At 49.9% G+C, this 19,726-nt stretch overlaps 1 protein-coding gene and 2 long non-coding RNA genes across 3 annotated transcripts; all 3 read right to left on the bottom strand.

Moving 5' to 3' along the window:
- Window positions 1-493: 493 nt before the first annotated feature.
- Window positions 494-1,151, bottom strand: LOC139830932 (uncharacterized). The gene is made up of 3 exons (XR_011744459.1): window positions 1,088-1,151; window positions 626-994; window positions 494-545 (listed from the first exon to the last, which is right to left on the bottom strand). It is a non-coding gene; the product is annotated as an uncharacterized lncRNA (long non-coding RNA).
- A 427-nt stretch (window positions 1,152-1,578) lies between these two features.
- On the bottom strand, window positions 1,579-2,349 carry LOC127347469 (uncharacterized). The gene is made up of 2 exons (XM_051373652.2): window positions 1,931-2,349; window positions 1,579-1,837 (listed from the first exon to the last, which is right to left on the bottom strand). The coding sequence occupies exons 1-2, from the start codon at window positions 2,347-2,349 to the stop codon at window positions 1,579-1,581; spliced, it is 678 nt and encodes a 225-aa protein (XP_051229612.2).
- Window positions 2,350-3,459: 1,110 nt separating this feature from the next.
- LOC127294822 (uncharacterized) lies at window positions 3,460-4,064 on the bottom strand. The gene is made up of 3 exons (XR_011744460.1): window positions 3,840-4,064; window positions 3,647-3,761; window positions 3,460-3,561 (listed from the first exon to the last, which is right to left on the bottom strand). It is a non-coding gene; the product is annotated as an uncharacterized lncRNA (long non-coding RNA).
- Window positions 4,065-19,726: the final 15,662 nt, after the last annotated feature.

Below are 19,726 nucleotides of genomic sequence, written 5' to 3' on the forward strand. Positions count from 1 at the left end.
TAAGGATGACATGGAATGGCTAAAATTAACATGGAATAGGTAAAATTGAACATACGGCTAAAATTGACATGGTTGAATGGCTAAAATTCACAAGTGACATGGTATGGAAGAATTAGAAGTGTAGGAGAACTCACCTAGAAACTGCTGCGAGGCTCAGGATGATGCCCGTATTGTTGACGGTCAAGCCAGTGTGTCGGCGGGCTCGACTTGGCGCTTGCTGGAGGAGCGCCATCACAGCCCGGATCGGGCGTGGGGATCTGCAATATCCAAAGTTCGGTTAGACAACAAACAAGATTGAGACGGAGATATTAAGTTAACCACTTACAAAATGTGGGAACATAGGAGGACACGACGTGCTAGGACCACTACTCCCCGGTGGTGAAGTCAGCACGGTCTGGTTCATGAACATCTGCTGGAACATCTGCTGCTGTTGTTGCATCTGCCGCAACATCTGCCGCTGCTGCATCTGCATGTTCTCCCTAAGGCTTTCGCCGCATCTGCATCTGCTCCTCTTGGTGCCTCCGTTCCCTTTCTTCCATCTCCGCCTACGTTGTGTTGCCGCGATGTCAGTAACATTGCAATGGAAAACATGTAATGAAGCGTAGAGGATCGACGAAGAACTTACCCGTAACTTCTCGATAGCTAGGTCCGAAGCCCGTGGGCGGGTCTCTACCCGAGGCTGCTCGCTCGTACGCCCACGACGGATCTGGCGTAGAGATGGAATGGTACTTGGGTCGACTAACCCGTCAGCAATCCATAGGCGGCCACCCTTCTTGCCTTGTCCCGCAAGCACCGCAACCTCAACGTCAAACTCTTCGGTGGTTGGGTCGGCGTCTTCGCCGTGCTTGTCCTTGAACTTCGAGCGGTACGCGCCACACTGGCCCTCCGCTAGGTCGTTGACCCACAAGGACCCCGTTTCAGGATGCGGCTCCTTCCTGGTCTTCGACTTTTGGAAAAAGCCAAACAAGTTTGGTGCCACGCCTGTCTTCACTTCCTGCAAAAGAGTACATGCAATTAAGTGAAGAGGGAGACACTTGCGGGGCTAGCAATAACATAAAACGAAAGAATGAAGAAACCACTTGCTCACCTCATCCTGCAAGGTAAGGGCCAAGTTCTTGCTGCCCAGGACATGTGATCCACCTCCCATCTCTCGAACGCTTCGCTTGCCCTCCTCGTGCTTCCGGGCGTACTCGCGGGATGTCCACCATATGACCATCGCAAGAAAGCACGCCCTGTCTTCCCCGACGTACTGAGGAGGGTGCTACATACACAAGATAGACCCATTATTAGAACATAAACTACATGAAAATGCGGAAATAAATAACACATCGATGCTAATACCTGCAGGTACTGCCATGGTGCCATGAGCGTATCCCGACAATCAGCCTTACTCATCCAAACTTTGCGCTCGGCGTGCCAGTCGCGGACGCCTTTGGACACGTGCCTCGTAGTGCATGCCGGTCACCCTCACCTGCACAACTCGTGTAAGATAACGTCGCACGCAATTTCCTTGCCCTCAGCCCTCTTGAAGTATTTACGCAACCATGCACATAGGTAAAATAAGATGAATTAGAGCAACTATTGGTAGCCAAGAAGTGTTTGAATGCTAAGAAGCCAAAAGTCACGTACCCAGAAGTGGCGGACAACCCGCTCTTGCATGTTTCCGTACTTGCCGCTAGGATCTTCCGCGTAGCTGTAGTGCTTCCAAGTCCAAGCCACGTCGCGGCCACCAGTAGGGAGATTGACAATCCCAGGGAAATGCTTCCTAATTATGCCTCCAAGGATGTTCGGGTACTCACGTGTCGGCTTCCTCCTCGGGTCGCCATACTTGAACATGCTGCACAACGAAATGCCAAAATCAGTATGCATGTGATAAAAATATGTATAATGATAAAAATTTCAATAATGGAATGCCAAAATCAGCATGTACCTCTTTCCAGCGGGCACGAGAACAACATCGCGGAAGGCCCAAGTTTTTAGCTTGGGGAGTTTCGTAATCCCGCGCCTATACGGCTTCTTGTCCCGTGGTTCCAGCCTCTCCTCGGCTGCAACGTACACCTCCTCCACCGGCGGAGACCAAACTAGGGTCGGGTCTAGCTCCTGCGGCATACCCCCCAGCCCCTCATCCTCCTCGAGGTCCTCCCCACCGTCCTCCCCACCGTCCTCCCCACCGTCCTCCCCACTGTCCTCCCCACCGTCCTCCCCACCGTCCTCCCCACCGGCCTCCTCGTCCTGCCCACCGTGCTCCTCACCGTCCTCCTCGTCCTCCCCACCCCACTGCTCCTCGTCATCATCCTCGGCTGGGGGAGGACTAGGAGAAGGAGTACGAAAGTCGCCGTGGCTGGGCATTCTTCCTCCGTGGTGGAGGGCTAGGAGGAGCGCTAGGAGGACGTGTCTGCGACGACGAACCACTCGAAAGTCCCACAAGCTCAGCCACGGCCTTGATCTTCTTTTTGAAACCTCCCTTTCTTTTTCTTGGCGGCATGTTTCAATCACCTGCAAACACAATGAAAAGAGTGGTTTATTAGTATGCAATGTAAACAGATGAATATTAGTGAAATCAACAATAAATAGCACATAGTTCAGTACATAGATCATAGTTTATTACAAATAGCACATAGTTCAGTACATAGGATAGCCTCACAATTACAACTACATAGATCATAGTTTATTACAAATAACACATAGTTCAGTACATATATAGGATAGCATCAGAATTACAACTACATAGATCAGTAGCCTATGTCGACATCCGTATTTGGACCACATGTTTCATCATCATCAGGCTCAGCGAACCAATAATCATCGATGAAACCTGGAGGTGGTCCATTTGGATCTAGGTCAATGCCTGCTTTGAACGCCTCGAGCAAACTTAGGTCTTCTACGGCACACACATCCTCAGCTTCATATTCTTCATTGTCTTCCTCCATAACCGCATCTTCTTCTTGCTCATCGTCTACGACCATGTTATCAACAACGGCCGACAAGTCGATAGTGAAATGACCGGGGAGCCCTTCTTCTTGATAAAAATCATCAGTCCTTGTTGAGGGGTCTACGCGGCGGTAATCGTCCTTGTTTGGCGGGGGTGGCCTAATGCGTGAAGGAACCGTCATCACAACATCCCATCCATGTAGACGTTTGGTCGGGTTTCGGCACGCGTACGGGAGATAGAATACTTGGAAGGCTTGGGTGGCCAAAATGTACACGTCCTCTCCCTTATAAACAGAGCTTCTTTCAACTTCGACCAATCCAATTTCAGGATCCCGTCTCACGCGACGTGGGTCGAACCAATGGCATTTGAATACGACGGGATTTAGCCCTTTGTCAAACCCGTAATTCAGCTCGTATATACCCTCGACTCTTCCATAGTAATGGAGTCCATCATCACCTTGACATACCACCCCGCTATTTATTGTCTTCTTGTTTGGACGGCTTGTTGTGTATTGATGGGTCTGGAAGGCGATACCCGTTCACGTCATAAGAATTGAACGAGTCGACGGAATGGTTGAAGCCCCTAGCAATTTTTCGTAGCAAGGGATTCATGTCTTTGTCAGTTCTTGCCTACAAGATTAGGACGACAAGTTTAGAACAAGAAATGTCGGCCGAAATGTCGACAGTGTACAAACAAATTTGGATAGGATAGTACCAAACCACAGAACCAGCTACTGAAACCGTGACCGCCGCCCTTATCGAAAATATCCTTGGATTCTTCCGAGGTAGGATCCCTGTGGGTATACCTCCAATATTTAGCCGTGAATTGTCTATAAGAATGAACGGAGGAAGAGTTAGCCACGAACATACGATGAATGTTTGCGAATAACTAAATGGTTAGCACTTACTTGATGTACGGCTTCACTTCCACCATGGTGTTCAAGACATATGAGTGGATCAACTCCCGCTCATGTAAATTCGTTGTGTACGGCTTCGAGCCACTTGACTTGCCGCCAAGCCCTATGAAGATGCTAAGCTTGGGTACATCTTCATTGTTGGCGGCATTGTAACGGAGGACCGGGTTGTGCTTTGTGGGAATGTTGGGATCATAGTGCTTAGTGGTGAAGTTTGCCACCTCCACGTTCGGGACTGCCTCGGCTATGGATGCTTCGATCTTGCATTTATTGCCGGTCATCCGACGAAGCTTTTGTGTTTCAATCTCGGGACAAAACTGCAACCGGCCCAACTTCGGCCCCCCCTTTAAGCATTCCTTCGCGAGGTGGAGGATCATATGTTGCATCGGATTAAAGAACGCTGGAGGAAAGATCTTCTCTAGATCGCAAAGCAACATGGGTGCCTGTTCATCCAGCTTCTCAATCACTTTAGTGTCTAACTCCCTAGCACAAATCTGGCGGAAGAAATAACTCAACCTCGCTAGCACTCGCCAAGTCTTCTCAGGGACATAGCCTTGAATCATCACCGGCATTATCCGCTCAATCCATACGTGGTAGTCATGACTCTTCAGTCCTTGTACTCGCAACGTTTCAATGTTAAGACCCCTCATCCAGTTGGCTGCGAACCCATCAGGGAAAAACAAGGAGTCCTTCATCCATTGGAAGACCTCCCTTTTTGGGCCTTTGTGAGGCGAACGGAGCGTGTGGCTTAGTCCAAGTTTTTGGCACCATGAGGTGGCTTCATGTTCAACTCGGCCTATCGCACAACTTTTCTTGGTCAATTCGAGCCTGTATGTTATCCTTCGTCTTCTCAGTGTCCACTATGATGCTCCAAATGGCTGCACTGAGCGTCTTCTCGGTGTGCAGTACATCAAGGTTATGCGGGAGCTCCGAAACTCAAAGTAAGGAAGCTTCCGAAGCACGGCTTGTGGGTCCATTGGTGTGTCTCCCCATATCCCAAGAAACCATTCCCATCGAGGGTTAGGCTGGAGAGCGTCTAACTCGGCCTTGGTTTCCTGTCCGGTCTTCGGAATTGGCTTCGGTGCATGGACAACACGGCCTTTTTTGAAGCTCTTTACATCACTCCTGTATTCATGATTCTGCTCAAGGAACTGCCGAGCTTCATCAAAGCAGGAATACTTGCCACCCTTGTTTAGCCGAAGAAAGTCACGGCTTGCACACTCGGACAAGGCCACTTCCCATGTGTACACCACCCGCAGAACAAAGCACGTGCTTTGGCAAGTCATGCGAGAGACGTGTGGTACCGGACATACATATCGAAGTGTTCCTTCTTTGCCGCGTCATAAGTTCGGATCCCGCGATCTTCCCACCCAAGAAGCAAGTCATCAATCGGTGGTTCCAGGATACACGTTCATGTTCTTACCCGGGTATTTCGGTCCTGGGATTATCATCGACACAAACATGTACTACGATCTCGTGCAGACGCCAGGGGGTAGGTTCAGGGGAATAACAAACACTGGCCAACAACTGTATACCGCAGCCGACATACCATATGGATTGAACCCATCGGTTGATATCGCAATTGCTACGCTCCTCGGGTCACCGGCTTTCAGGGGATATTTCTTGACAAAGTTCTTCCATGCAGTACCATCCGACGGATGTATCATCTTGCCACTGTCTGGTCTGATCCCTTCTACAGCCCACCTCATCTGCTGGGCAGTATCCTCGGTCATGAAGAGCCGCTGGATCCTCGGTAGAGGATGGAAGAAAGCGCAGGATATTCTTGGCAACCGTGGTCCGCCTCTTCGACCATCACCATTGGTGTCAACCTCAAAGTACCTAGAGCTATTGCAATGGATGCAATAGTTTGTGTTAGCATGCTCCTCTACTGAATAGCATGCATCCCTTTGGACAAGCGTGTATCTGCTGAGATGACATCTTGAGGTCAACGAGCAATTTTTCGAATAGTAGAAGTTTTGCGGCAAGAGGTGCCCTTTCGGCAGAATGCTGCCAACGAGGACCAGAAGTTCATCGAACCCATCTCTGCACAGATTCCTGTGGCACTTAAAGGCCAAAAGGCGAGCGATGGCATCTAGTTGGGTAACATCTGTATTTACGTGTAGGGGTTTCTGCGAAGCAAACAAAGCCTCGTAATACTTCTTTGTGTTTTCCTCCGGCTCCTCACTTGTCTCTGCATCCCTAGATGTCTCCGCCTCTACATGAGGGCTTTCAGGCACATTACCATTAGCCAAGTTCTCTAGGCACCTATCAAACCCAGTATCATATTCTCTCGTAGGCTGAATCTGCCGCACCTCCTTCCTAGCACGTTTCTTCGCCTTTTCTCCATGAAAAGTCCAAATCTTGTAGGACGGTTTGAACCCAGACTTGATCAGGTGAAGACTCATAGTTTCCTTGTCCTGTGTTTTTTGGTTGTTGCACTTACTACAAGGGCAAAAAACTGTTCTGGGTTTGGTAGGGATGTCAAACGCCCTGTCCACGAACTGCTTGGTCTTTTCTCCCCATTCCTCAGTATATTTCCACGGACCGATTCTGCCATCGTACATCCAGTCACGGTTATCCATCCTCTAACCAGCACCAAAACAGACAAACTTAGAATTTATATCAAACATGATCCGCATTTTAATTTTTCTTTTTTTACGCATGCATCAACCTGAATCTCTACTAGGTGGGCTCCTAGCAGCCGCCGGATCCGTAGATTGAGTACGTTCTCCCTGCTCTGCGATCCGCGTCAGGATTTCGGCAGCACCTCCCCGCTGCTCTCCCGATACACGTCTCGCCAAAAAGCCGAGAGGGGTGTGCATCCGGAGAACAACGGGGAGGCGCTGCCGAAATCCTGACTCGGATCGGGGTAGAGCAGGGAGAACGTACCCAACTACGCATCCGCCGACTGTCCCGATAAATGCCGTAAGAGTTACGGTTCATAATATGCGAGACCACTAATGCATATTTATCCGCGTAACCCTTACGGTCGGGAAGAGACGCCTAGGTATCGCGACATACTTGGTGATCTAGACCAAAAAAAAACCTAGGTACAAGAGAGGCGAACGGATTCTCACCCTCGAAGCGTGATCGACAGCCGGCGAAGAAGACCAACGACCCTCCGGCAAAATCCCCTCCAGGAAAACGGTCTCTCTGAGCAACGCTCCTCAAGCACCCTGACAACGCTGGCCCCTGTGTCCACCTCGAAACATCATCTGCATATCGAGAAAACTAATTAGTAATAAAGACCATTTGTTTGCTCTAAATCCGACTATTACAAATTAGCATGCATAATATGTTTTAACTACCCTAAATACTATGTAGGAGCTGCCACACGCAGCTCCCCTTCTTCTTCAACCTCTCTCTACTCTCTCACAAGAACACACCCAGGCTAACACACACACACACATGTATCAAGGAAGAACACAGAAGCTTTGCCGCGAGACTCCCAACCACAAGTGCTACATTTTCCACTCTTTCTCATATACTTAACCAAACTAATTACAGTGCTTAAATACTTAACCAAACTGATTACATTTTCCACTCTTTCTCATATACTTAACCAGCTAACTAACACTGATCTAATACATGCTAAAATCAGACACTAACTAACAAGATTAGTTCCAACATACTATAAGTAATATGCAAAAAAAATAAGTTCCACATACCGGCTCTGGCCGCCGGCGGGTGAGCAGCAGCGGCAGGTGCGGGTGAGGGGCCGGCAGCTGCGGGTGAGCGGCAGCGGCCGGGGAGCAGCAGCGGCCACGGCGGGGGAGCGGCAGCGGCGGGAGGGCCGGGTGAGGGAGCAGCAGCGGCGCGGCCGGGAGCGGCAGCGGCGGCGAGCGACAGCGGGCGGGGGAGGGCAGCGGCGGGGAGAAGCAGCTGCCTGCCTGCCGCGGCGGGGAAGCGGCGGCAGCGGGGGAGGGCCGGGCAAGGAGGAGCGAGCGCAGCGGCGTGGGCGCGCGCGGCGGCGGGGGAGGGCCGGGCGAGAGAGCGGCGGCAGCGGCGGGGAGGTCGAGGCGGCGGCGTGCGGCGGGGAGGTCGATGCGGCGGCGTGCGGCGGCGGGCGTGGCGGCGCGTCCCTGGCGGCGGCGGCGAGCTGGGAAAAGGAGGCCAGGGCGCGTGCGTGTGTGTGTGGAGGAGGGAGTCGCGCGCGGTCCGCGCTGCAGATACCTTATCCACGGCCTTTGCCGTGCAAGGCTTCTTTGCCGTGCGGCAAAGCGGCTTTGCCGTGCGGACGTGGACGTTGCCGTGCGCTTTTGCCCGGCAAAGCTCTTTGCCGTGTGCCTTTGCACGGCAGAGATCTTTGCCGTGCGATTGTGCACGGCAAAGTTTTTTTTTTTTTTATTCAACAATGATTTTTTTTGTTTAGGGTGTATATATGCATCCTGGTGTAGAAACATCGTGTCCAAATACTTTTTACTACAAAATTTTATGTATTTGCGAAATCATTTGTGATAAGGTGAACATGCTGAATTGTATTTGGGATATCATTTGTGATAAGGTGAACATCCGAGGCACGCACACCGCCGTTATCGGGGGGGGGAGGGGGGGAATGACCGCCGAGGCCTAGCTTTCCATGTGTATATGTCCTAAACAAAACTAAACCTATCAAAAAGTATGTTGGTGGAACCTCGCGCGGTGAAATCTAGGGGGGTAGACCCCCCGAGGCACGCAGACCGCCGTTATCGGGGGGGAACGACCGCCGGGGCACCGGAATGCCACCAACACTTGCATGTGGACCTAGGATATGTGTGAAAGTGTGTTGGAAGGTGTGATTCACCAAATGGTGCAAGGCATAGCTCCCATGTGTGAGATTCCTCTCTTTCGGGCGATAGCACTTGGAAGATTCCTCGACTTGTAGGCTGAAGTGTCCCGCTGCGGGTATACCGGTGGCTATAGTGTGCCAAAGTGTGCCAAACCTAGCTTTCCATGTGTATATGTCCTAAACAAAACTAAACCTATCAAAAAGTATGTTGGTGGAACCTCGCGCGGTGAAATCTAGGGGTAGACCCCCGAGGCACGCATGACCGCCGTTATCGGGGAACGACCGCCGGGGCACCGGAATGCCACCAACACTTGCATGTGGACCTAGGATATGTGTGAAAGTGTGTTGGAAGGTGTGATTCACCAAATGGTGCAAGGCATAGCTCCCATGTGTGAGATTCCTCTCTTTCGGGCGATAACACTTGGAAGATTCCTCGACTTGTAGGCTGAAGTGTCCCGCTGCGGGTATACCGGTGGCTATAGTGTGCCAAAGTGTGCCAAACCTAGCTTTCCATGTGTATATGTCCTAAACAAAACTAAACCTATCAAAAAGTATGTTGGTGGAACCTCGCGCGGTGAAATCTAGGGGGGTAGACCCCCCGAGGCACGCAGACCGCCGTTATCGGGGGGGAACGACCGCCGGGGCACCGGAATGCCACCAACACTTGCATGTGGACCTAGGATATGTGTGAAAGTGTGTTGGAAGGTGTGATTCACCAAATGGTGCAAGGCATAGCTCCCATGTGTGAGATTCCTCTCTTTCGGGCGATAACACTTGGAAGATTCCTCGACTTGTAGGCTGAAGTGTCCCGCTGCGGGTATACCGGTGGCTATAGTGTGCCAAAGTGTGCCAAACCTAGCTTTCCATGTGTATATGTCCTAAACAAAACTAAACCTATCAAAAAGTATGTTGGTGGAACCTCGCGCGGTGAAATCTAGGGGGGTAGACCCCCCGAGGCACGCAGACCGCCGTTATCGGGGGGGGAACGACCGCCGGGGCACCGGAATGCCACCAACACTTGCATGTGGACCTAGGATATGTGTGAAAGTGTGTTGGAAGGTGTGATTCACCAAATGGTGCAAGGCATAGCTCCCATGTGTGAGATTCCTCTCTTTCGGGCGATAACACTTGGAAGATTCCTCGACTTGTAGGCTGAAGTGTCCCGCTGCGGGTATACCGGTGGCTATAGTGTGCCAAAGTGTGCCAAACCTAGCTTTCCATGTGTATATGTCCTAAACAAAACTAAACCTATCAAAAAGTATGTTGGTGGAACCTCGCGCGGTGAAATCTAGGGGGGTAGACCCCGAGGCACGCAGACCGCCGTTATCGGGGAACGACCGCCGGGGCACCGGAATGCCACCAACACTTGCATGTGGACCTAGGATATGTGTGAAAGTGTGTTGGAAGGTGTGATTCACCAAATGGTGCAAGGCATAGCTCCCATGTGTGAGATTCCTCTCTTTCGGGCGATAACACTTGGAAGATTCCTCGACTTGTAGGCTGAAGTGTCCCGCTGCGGGTATACCGGTGGCTACAGTGTGCCAAAGTGTGCCAAACCTAGCTTTCCATGTGTATATGTCCTAAACAAAACTAAACCTATCAAAAAGTATGTTGGTGGAACCTCGCGCGGTGAAATCTAGGGGGGTAGACCCCCCGAGGCACGCAGACCGCCGTTATCGGGGGAACGACCGCCGGGCACCGGAATGCCACCAACACTTGCATGTGGACCTAGGATATGTGTGAAAGTGTGTTGGAAGGTGTGATTCACCAAATGGTGCAAGGCATAGCTCCCATGTGTGAGATTCCTCTCTTTCGGGCGATAACACTTGGAAGATTCCTCGACTTGTAGGCTGAAGTGTCCTGCGGGTATACCGGTGGCTATATTGTGCCAAAGTGTGCCAAACCTAGCTTTCCATGTGTATATGTCCTAAACAAAACTAAACCTATCAAAAAGTATGTTGGTGGAACCTCGCGCGGTGAAATCTAGGGGGGTAGACCCCCCGAGGCACGCAGACCGCCGTTATCGGGGGGGGACGACCGCCGGGGCACCGGAATGCCACCAACACTTGCATGTGGACCTAGGATATGTGTGAAAGTGTGTTGGAAGGTGTGATTCACCAAATGGTGCAAGGCATAGCTCCCATGTGTGAGATTCCTCTCTTTCGGGCGATAGCACTTGGAAGATTCCTCGACTTGTAGGCTGAAGTGTCCCGCTGCGGGTATACCGGTGGCTATAGTGTGCCAAAGTGTGCCAAACCTAGCTTTCCATGTGTATATGTCCTAAACAAACTAAACCTATCAAAAAGTATGTTGGTGGAACCTCGCGCGGTGAAATCTAGGGGTAGACCCCCGAGGCACGCAGACCGCCGTTATCGGGGAACGACCGCCGGGGCACCGGAATGCCACCAACACTTGCATGTGGACCTAGGATATGTGTGAAAGTGTGTTGGAAGGTGTGATTCACCAAATGGTGCAAGGCATAGCTCCCATGTGTGAGATTCCTCTCTTTCGGGCGATAACACTTGGAAGATTCCTCGACTTGTAGGCTGAAGTGTCCCGCTGCGGGTATACCGGTGGCTATAGTGTGCCAAAGTGTGCCAAACCTAGCTTTCCATGTGTATATGTCCTAAACAAAACTAAACCTATCAAAAAGTATGTTGGTGGAACCTCGCGCGGTGAAATCTAGGGGGGTAGACCCCCCGAGGCACGCAGACCGCCGTTATCGGGGGGGGGGGACGACCGCCGGGGCACCGGAATGCCACCAACACTTGCATGTGGACCTAGGATATGTGTGAAAGTGTGTTGGAAGGTGTGATTCACCAAATGGTGCAAGGCATAGCTCCCATGTGTGAGATTCCTCTCTTTCGGGCGATAACACTTGGAAGATTCCTCGACTTGTAGGCTGAAGTGTCCCGCTGCGGGTATACCGGTGGCTATAGTGTGCCAAAGTGTGCCAAACCTAGCTTTCCATGTGTATATGTCCTAAACAAAACTAAACCTATCAAAAAGTATGTTGGTGGAACCTCGCGCGGTGAAATCTAGGGGGGTAGACCCCCCGAGGCACGCAGACCGCCGTTATCGTGGGGGAACGACCGCCGGGGCACCGGAATGCCACCAACACTTGCATGTGGACCTAGGATATGTGTGAAAGTGTGTTGGAAGGTGTGATTCACCAAATGGTGCAAGGCATAGCTCCCATGTGTGAGATTCCTCTCTTTCGGGCGATAACACTTGGAAGATTCCTCGACTTGTAGGCTGAAGTGTCCCGCTGCGGGTATACCGGTGGCTATAGTGTGCCAAAGTGTGCCAAACCTAGCTTTCCACGTGTATATGTCCTAAACAAAACTAAACCTATCAAAAAGTATGTTGGTGGAACCTCGCGCGGTGAAATCTAGGGGGGTAGACCCCCCGAGGCACGCAGACCGCCGTTATCGGGGGGGAACGACCGCCGGGGCACCGGAATGCCACCAACACTTGCATGTGGACCTAGGATATGTGTGAAAGTGTGTTGGAAGGTGTGATTCACCAAATGGTGCAAGGCATAGCTCCCATGTGTGAGATTCCTCTCTTTCGGGCGATAACACTTGGAAGATTCCTCGACTTGTAGGCTGAAGTGTCCCGCTGCGGGTATACCGGTGGCTATAGTGTGCCAAAGTGTGCCAAACCTAGCTTTCCATGTGTATATGTCCTAAACAAAACTAAACCTATCAAAAAGTATGTTGGTGGAACCTCGCGCGGTGAAATCTAGGGGGGTAGACCCCCCGAGGCACGCAGACCGCTGTTATCGGGGAACGACCGCCGGGCACCGGAATGCCACCAACACTTGCATGTGGACCTAGGATATGTGTGAAAGTGTGTTGGAAGGTGTGATTCACCAAATGGTGCAAGGCATAGCTCCCATGTGTGAGATTCCTCCCTTTCGGGCGATAACACTTGGAAGATTCCTCGACTTGTAGGCTGAAGTGTCCCGCTGCGGGTATACCGGTGGCTATAGTGTGCCAAAGTGTGCCAAACCTAGCTTTCCATGTGTATATGTCCTAAACAAAACTAAACCTATCAAAAAGTATGTTGGTGGAACCTCGCGCGGTGAAATCTAGGGGGGTAGACCCCCCGAGGCACGCAGACCGCCGTTATCGGGGGGGGACGACCGCCAGGGCACCGGAATGCCACCAACACTTGCATGTGGACCTAGGATATGTGTGAAAGTGTGTTGGAAGGTGTGATTCACCAAATGGTGCAAGGCATAGCTCCCATGTGTGAGATTCCTCTCTTTCGGGCGATAACACTTGGAAGATTCCTCGACTTGTAGGCTGAAGTGTCCCGCTGCGGGTATACCGGTGGCTATAGTGTGCCAAAGTGTGCCAAACCTAGCTTTCCATGTGTATATGTCCTAAACAAAACTAAACCTATCAAAAAGTATGTTGGTGGAACCTCGCGCGGTGAAATCTAGGGGGGTAGACCCCCCGAGGCACGCAGACCGCCGTTATCGGGGGGGAACGACCGCCGGAGCACCGGAATGGCACCAAAACTTTCATGTGGACCTAGAATATGTTTGGAAGTGTTGTGTAAGGTGTAAAGCTGCAAGAAATTGCACCAAATATGTGGGGGCGATAACACTTAGCAGACACCGAACCCCCGTTAATTTGCTCAGAAACCCTGATATGTTGGGGGGAGGGGTCGATGAAGATGTAGATTACTTGTTTTATCGGTATACAGATTGTATTAAGTAACACTAACAAATAGTCTACAAAAAGTAAAAACTAATTTTACAACAAATATAAGTATTAATATAAATATGAATACTACAAAAGAAGGGAAAGAAATGAAACTGTACTCTGTGCCGTGCAAAAACGCACGGCAAAGGGTTGGGCTGCACGGCAAAGCCGTCGTTGCCGTGCATGCGTCTTTGCCGTGCGCCTTCGTGGCCTCTTTGCCGTGGGGGGTTACTTTGCCGTGCGCCATCTGGGTGCTTTGCCGTGCGGGGATGCTTTGCCGAGCGCCGTGCTGGCTCTTTGCCGTGCGCTGTTTGTTTGCCGTGCGTCGCCCCGGAGCCACACGGCAAAGAATTCATTGCCGTGCGCGAGGCGCACGGCAAAGAACTTTCGCACGGCAAAGGGCGATGGAAGCACACGGCAAAGACCCGTGCACGGCACTGAGCTTTTTTCCTGTAGTGCCGGATGAAAACGTGCGCAGATGATCACGATTCACGACCACGGTGATAGCGAAGTTAGCGACACATAGCTAGCAACATACGTTGGCCGCGCAGCCGAATAGAAGCAAACGTAAGAAGATTTGGCCGTATGGAGCTGGTAAGCTGGCATTTCGATCCATGGGTGGCATTTCGATCCATGGGTAGGTATGTCCATCAGCATCTGACTCGAAAGGGTAGGGTAAGGACCCATGAGCAACCCGGTTAATCGTGGGTCGGGCATGGTATCAGTCTATACCCACGGGTTGCCCGATGGATCATTCGATTAATTAAAACAATTGAATTATTTTGTATGGTATGTGGGCTATGATACAGATACATTATACATGTAGACAGCATACGTTGTTTACACACAAAGCTCTTGTATCCAGACACCAAACGTATGCATATTAATAATACTTGGAATCACAAAGCCATGAACAATGTACCGATGTGTTCTAAATATTTGGTTGCGTCAAACTCTCCATTTTTTTTTTGTACCCGATGGGTTGCCCGATAGGGTCGGGTTGCCCGATGGATTTGGGCATGGGTCTCATTCCTTACCCATGGGTAGGATCGTGGGTCACAGGTGTGCCCGATAAAGGTGATGGGCATGGGTCGAGTTCAGATTGACCCGACCAAAACCAACCTATTGTCAACCTTAGGTACGTGTATCCATGGGCCGGCCGGTGACGACAAAGACAAGTTGACAAGGAGACGAACGCCAATGCGAACGAGCCAACAACCGTTTAAAGAGGTCGGCGCGGCGACGGTAGGGGTATGACCTTCTCTGGTTTTCCTGCTCTTGTCACATACGGGCATTTCTTGCTTCCCGGCCATGTCCTTCCCGTGTTCACCGGGGTTTCTTGCTTCTCGGTCACGTCCTTTCTCTCTGTTAATGGTGCACGTGTCAGTCCAAGGACACTAGGCAAAAATTTGGTGGGAAAATTCTTTCCTGAAAGTTGGCATGCAAAAAACTTGTTGCCTTTGCCAAGTGTCTAGTTTGCACTCGTTAAAGATCGACACCATCAGGGGGTTCCCGTCAATTGCAGAAACAGTAGCCTAGTGTCGAATCTAGACACTCGGCAAAGGCAATATTTGCGGTGTATTATTTGTTTGTTGAGTTCTTTTTTGTTCATTGTTGTGTACCATTTCTCTACCTACTGTTTTTTCGTTGATACACAGTGAAGTTTTGCTTTTCGGAGTTTCAAAAGCAAATACACTCAACGAAGACAAAAGTACTAGGCGAATGCCACATAACATTCCAATCCTTTGTTTCTCGAAGACAACACGCCTTCTCAATTTCAAGATCCCGATGTATTGTACGCTGGACGTCGAGCGAAAATATATAAGAAGAGGAAAGAGGGCAACGTGATCGTTGACACATTTTATTTTTTTCCTTTAGCAGGGTGCATGTGTCCATTCCTCACAGCGATCTATTATTTGACGAACTAGAGAAGAGGAAGCTAGATGGTACGGTATCTCGTTGCTTTGTCTTTGTTGAAGCTACGTGTGCGTGCTGACGAATGGATCTTTTCTAAACGAGTGATATTTAATAATCAGAGGGGACAGATATAATCTCAACTGTGTGCAAGAGAGGCTCGACAAGTGGAATCTGTAGAGGATGGCACGCTCTGTGTTGTGCTGCCTCTCAACCGGCCGTCACGTGTCTGTTATTTAAGCAGTGGGGTGGCGATCGAACGAGCTTAGTTAGGCCACCGACCCGTCGGCAATGCCGTAATGGCATGTATTAGCTGTGTTGTTCGTGCGGTTCAGACGTTCAGTTGGATCACCGGGGTATTATTAGCCGACGTAATTTTAAGCAAGAATAATGCCTCATGAAAGAGTGAATTATAATGGGTACATATATAAACCCGTCGATGAGAAGAAAATAATTAACAAAATGGTCTATCTAGCTCCACGTCGTGAGCATCTCCACGTCCTCCTGCAATGTCTTCTTCCCGAGCATCCACTCCTCCCAATCACCATAGATATACTAGGTGTAGCTCGAAGTCGTGAGCAAGTCTGCAAAGATATATAGTTGCGGAAAAGATCTGTGGTCGCTTGATCCGGTAACCACGAGCCTCCTATGAGTCGGACTGATGGTTAGCGACTGTGAATCTGCGAAGTCATTTACCCCATTGTTGATGGCGCATTTCATATACTTTTTATGTTGTCTAGGTTGTTTACAACGCGGAGCAAAGCACGTATTTTGTTTGCCGCATGCACATTGCCATCCAGCTACAATGAGTCTAGGCCTATGCTTCTTGGGACTTGTCATCTTGTAAGTGTGTTACTTTGATGTAGGGATACAAGTGGGATCCCACTTTTAGTTAATTTGAAGATTCCTAGTTCATTATTTTTCACAAAATTTGAAATGGAGTTTCTCAAATGAACTAGAAGTGGGATATAAGTGAGATCTAACCGGACACCCTATTTGACATTGTATGCGGTGTCCACATATGTTGAATATTTTGGTTTTTCATGTTGTGAGTGATGCAATGCATTTGTTGCGCCGAATAAAGGTTTGTTACATACATGAAAAGTTTTCACTACATCAGCGTGTTTTGAGTGCTGCAACCCTTTTTTGGTTTTTTATGGCTGCGCCCAGATAATTCTTGCAAGCGATGTTGCATACAAAAATCTGATGTTGTGATGATTAGGGTAACAGATTTGCCACTTAAAATTGAAGGAATGTGCGCTAGTTCGTAAATCATTGATTTACTCTACCACTAGAACATGATAGAGTTGCACTTGATTTTGTAGACGGTATCAAGGGAGCCTGGTCTACGACTACACACAACTGTTAACCCAGAATACGTGCTACGATATTCAGAAACAATCAGTGTCGACGACAGACAACGTGAAGCGCCAACTCACGGCGAACCAATTAACGTAGCTGCACAAATTATCTTGCTTAGTTTGGGAAAAAAAGAATGTCCGTCCGGCACTCGGGCCGACAGGGATGAACAACCTGAACGTTGCCGAGCGGGTACATATATATCCACTGGATTGGCACACGCACACGGAACACCGGGCACAAGTTACACACGCACACGCGGTGATACAGCTTAGGCAGCTTGAGTGACCGACCGACAGGGCTAACTAACTGATCGACGGTGCGTCTGCGGGCGACCAGCACTAGTACGTTAACTAACTCTCCGCATCCATAATTTGAGCCCTGCTGCTGCCACAAGCTGTCCCTGTAAGCTACTGGTCAGGCACGAAAGGAAAAAAACAAAACACAACCACACGGGTTATGTATTCAGTACTCACGATCACAGTCAGAACCGGATGGCCTGATCGACGCCGCTTCATTGTCTGGTCACATGCTATGATGCTAAGCTGTTCCATGTGAAAGTATTTTGGGAAGCGTAACCCTAAACCTGGGTCCGCGGTGCATATATATAGTTGGACATACAAGGCCCACCTCGTGTATATGCGAGGGGGTACAATACACAGGAGATATACATGACTACAGCTAGTCTATACAGATACAGTTTAACACTCCCCCTCAATCATAACTTGTCCAAGTTAAGATTGTGACGAAACTTCACTAGCTGTCGAGTAGCAAGAGGTTTAGTAAAACCATCAGCTACCTGATCTCCTGAAGGAACAAACTGGATGTCCAAAAGCTTCCGAGCAACCCTCTCACGGACAAAGTGATAATCCACTTCTATATGTTTAGTCCTAGCATGGAACACTGGATTTGTAGAGAGATACGTTGCTCCAATATTATCGCACCATAACACTGCCGCTCGTGGATGAGGAACTCTCAATTCGGCAAGCAATGTTTGCACCCAAATTACTTCAGCCGTTGCATTAGCCAGAGACTTGTACTCAGCCTCTGTACTGGATCGAGAAACTGTAGCCTGTTTCCTGGCACTCCATAAGATCAAGTTTGATCCCAAAAACACAGCAAAGCCTCCAGTGGATCTCCTGTCATCGGGGCACCCGGCCCAATCAGCATCAGAAAAAGCACTGACCAGGGTAGAAGTCGGCCTGCTCAATCTCAGCCCAAGGGAAACGGTCCCACGCACATATCGCAGTATCCTCTTGACAGCAGTCCAGTGAACAGTGGTCGGGGCATGCAGAAACTGACACACCTTATTAACAGCAAAGGCAATATCTGGTCTAGTCAAAGTAATGTACTGCAAAGCACCAACAAAGCACCAACAGTGCTTCTGTAGCGAGTAGAATCATCACCACTCAGAACTTCACCATCATGCAGTGATAGTTTGTCAGACACAGACAAAGGAGTATCAACAGTTTTGCAAAGTTGCATATTCACACGGCTGAGTAATTCATTTGCATACTTCTCTTGGGACAGAATGATACCATCAGACACCCGCTGAACCTCAATACCAAGGAAGTAATGAAGATCTCCCAAGTCCTTCAAGGCAAAGTCCATACCCAAGTCATGCAGAAGAGCATCAACACCCTTCTCTGAAGAGCTAGCTACAACAATGTCATCAACATAAATCAACATAAATATAGACACTCCCCCTTTGTTGTAGAAAAACAGAGAAGTATCTGCCCTGAAAGGAACAAACCCAAGAGAATGCAACTTAGTACTCAAACGAGAGTACCAGGCTCTAGGTGCTTGCTTCAAACCATAAAGAGCCTTGTCCAACTTGCAAATATGTCCCAATTTAGTTTCATACCCAGGAGGTTGGCGCATATAGACCTCTTCTTCCAGAACACCATGTAAGAACGCGTTCTTCACATCTAGTTGTCGAAGTTTCCAGCCACGAGAGACTGCAATAGCCAACACAAGACGAATAGTAGCCGCTTTCACAACAGGACTAAAAGTGTCCTCATAGTCGATCCCATAGCGCTGCTTAAATCCTTTTGCAACTAAGCGGGCTTTGTACCTAACGACAGTGCCATCAGCCTTCCTTTTTTACTTTGTAGACCCACTTACAGTCAATCACGTTCTTCCCGTGAGAGGAAGGAACAAGATGCCAGGTACGATTATCCATCAGTGCAGCATACTCCTCATCCATAGCTGCCTTCCACCGAGAATCACTCAGGGCTTCAGTGAGAGTATTAGGTTCACCAGTACTGCAGAAGTTACCAAACCGAAGACGGTCATACCGAACAGTACCATCGGTGAATTGTTTGGGACGAGAAATCCCACTCTGGGAGCGTGTACGAAGACGCTCAACAGGCAGCACAGGAGCAGCTGCAGGGGGGCTCCGGCGCAGATGATCCAGCGCCTGAAACAGAAGCTGCCGGGCTGGCAGCAGGAGTCGGCACAGATGATCCTGTGGCCGCTGAAGTGGAGGGAGAACCAGCCACAGAGGATCCGCCAGTTCCTGTCGGCGAGGCAGACGAGGCGGGGTGGTCACAAGGCACGGACGGCGTAGGTGAATCGCCGCGCGCCACGCTGGGCGTGAGAGCGCCAGACCGCGGCAATCCCGGGACGGATACGCCAGGCAGCGGCGATCCCGGAGCAGATGCACCTGGCGGCAATGATTGGCCGCTGTCAGCAGAATCGGCATGAAAGTCCGTGTCAGCAGCAGAAAAACCACCTGATTCCTGTAGAACAGACTCAGCAGATGCAGAATTAGCAGGATTAGCGTCAGGCGGTGCCTGTAAATCGTGCCCCTCATGATGATGCAAATTAAGTGGTTGAAGTTCAAGTGGGAGGAGATTAATCTCGGCGCGTAACCGAGCACCCGCATTAGAGTGAAGAGCAGCAAACGGAAAGACTGCTTCATCAAAAACAATGTCGCGAGAGATGTACACATGACCAGTAGAAATATCGAGACACTTATAGCCTTTATGCATACTACTGTAACCAAGGAAGGCACACTGTTTGGAGCGAAAGTCGAGTTTGTGTCTATTATAGGGTCTAAGATTCGGCCAACAGGCACACCCAAAAATGCGTAAGAAGGAGTAGTCACCCTTGTTGCCAAAGAG

This window comes from Lolium perenne, chromosome 4, assembly GCF_019359855.2.
Source record: "Lolium perenne isolate Kyuss_39 chromosome 4, Kyuss_2.0, whole genome shotgun sequence".
In the NCBI taxonomy this organism is placed as follows: domain Eukaryota; kingdom Viridiplantae; phylum Streptophyta; class Magnoliopsida; order Poales; family Poaceae; genus Lolium; species Lolium perenne.

Coding starts and splice junctions, on each gene's coding strand:
- LOC127347469 (XM_051373652.2), bottom strand. CDS start 2,349: ATGCCCAGCCACGGCGACTTTCGTACTCCTTCTCCTAGTCCTCCCCCA. Junction 1,838..1,930: donor CTCGTGCCCGCTGGAAAGAG/GTACATGCTGAT, acceptor TTCGTTGTGCAG/CATGTTCAAGTATGGCGACC.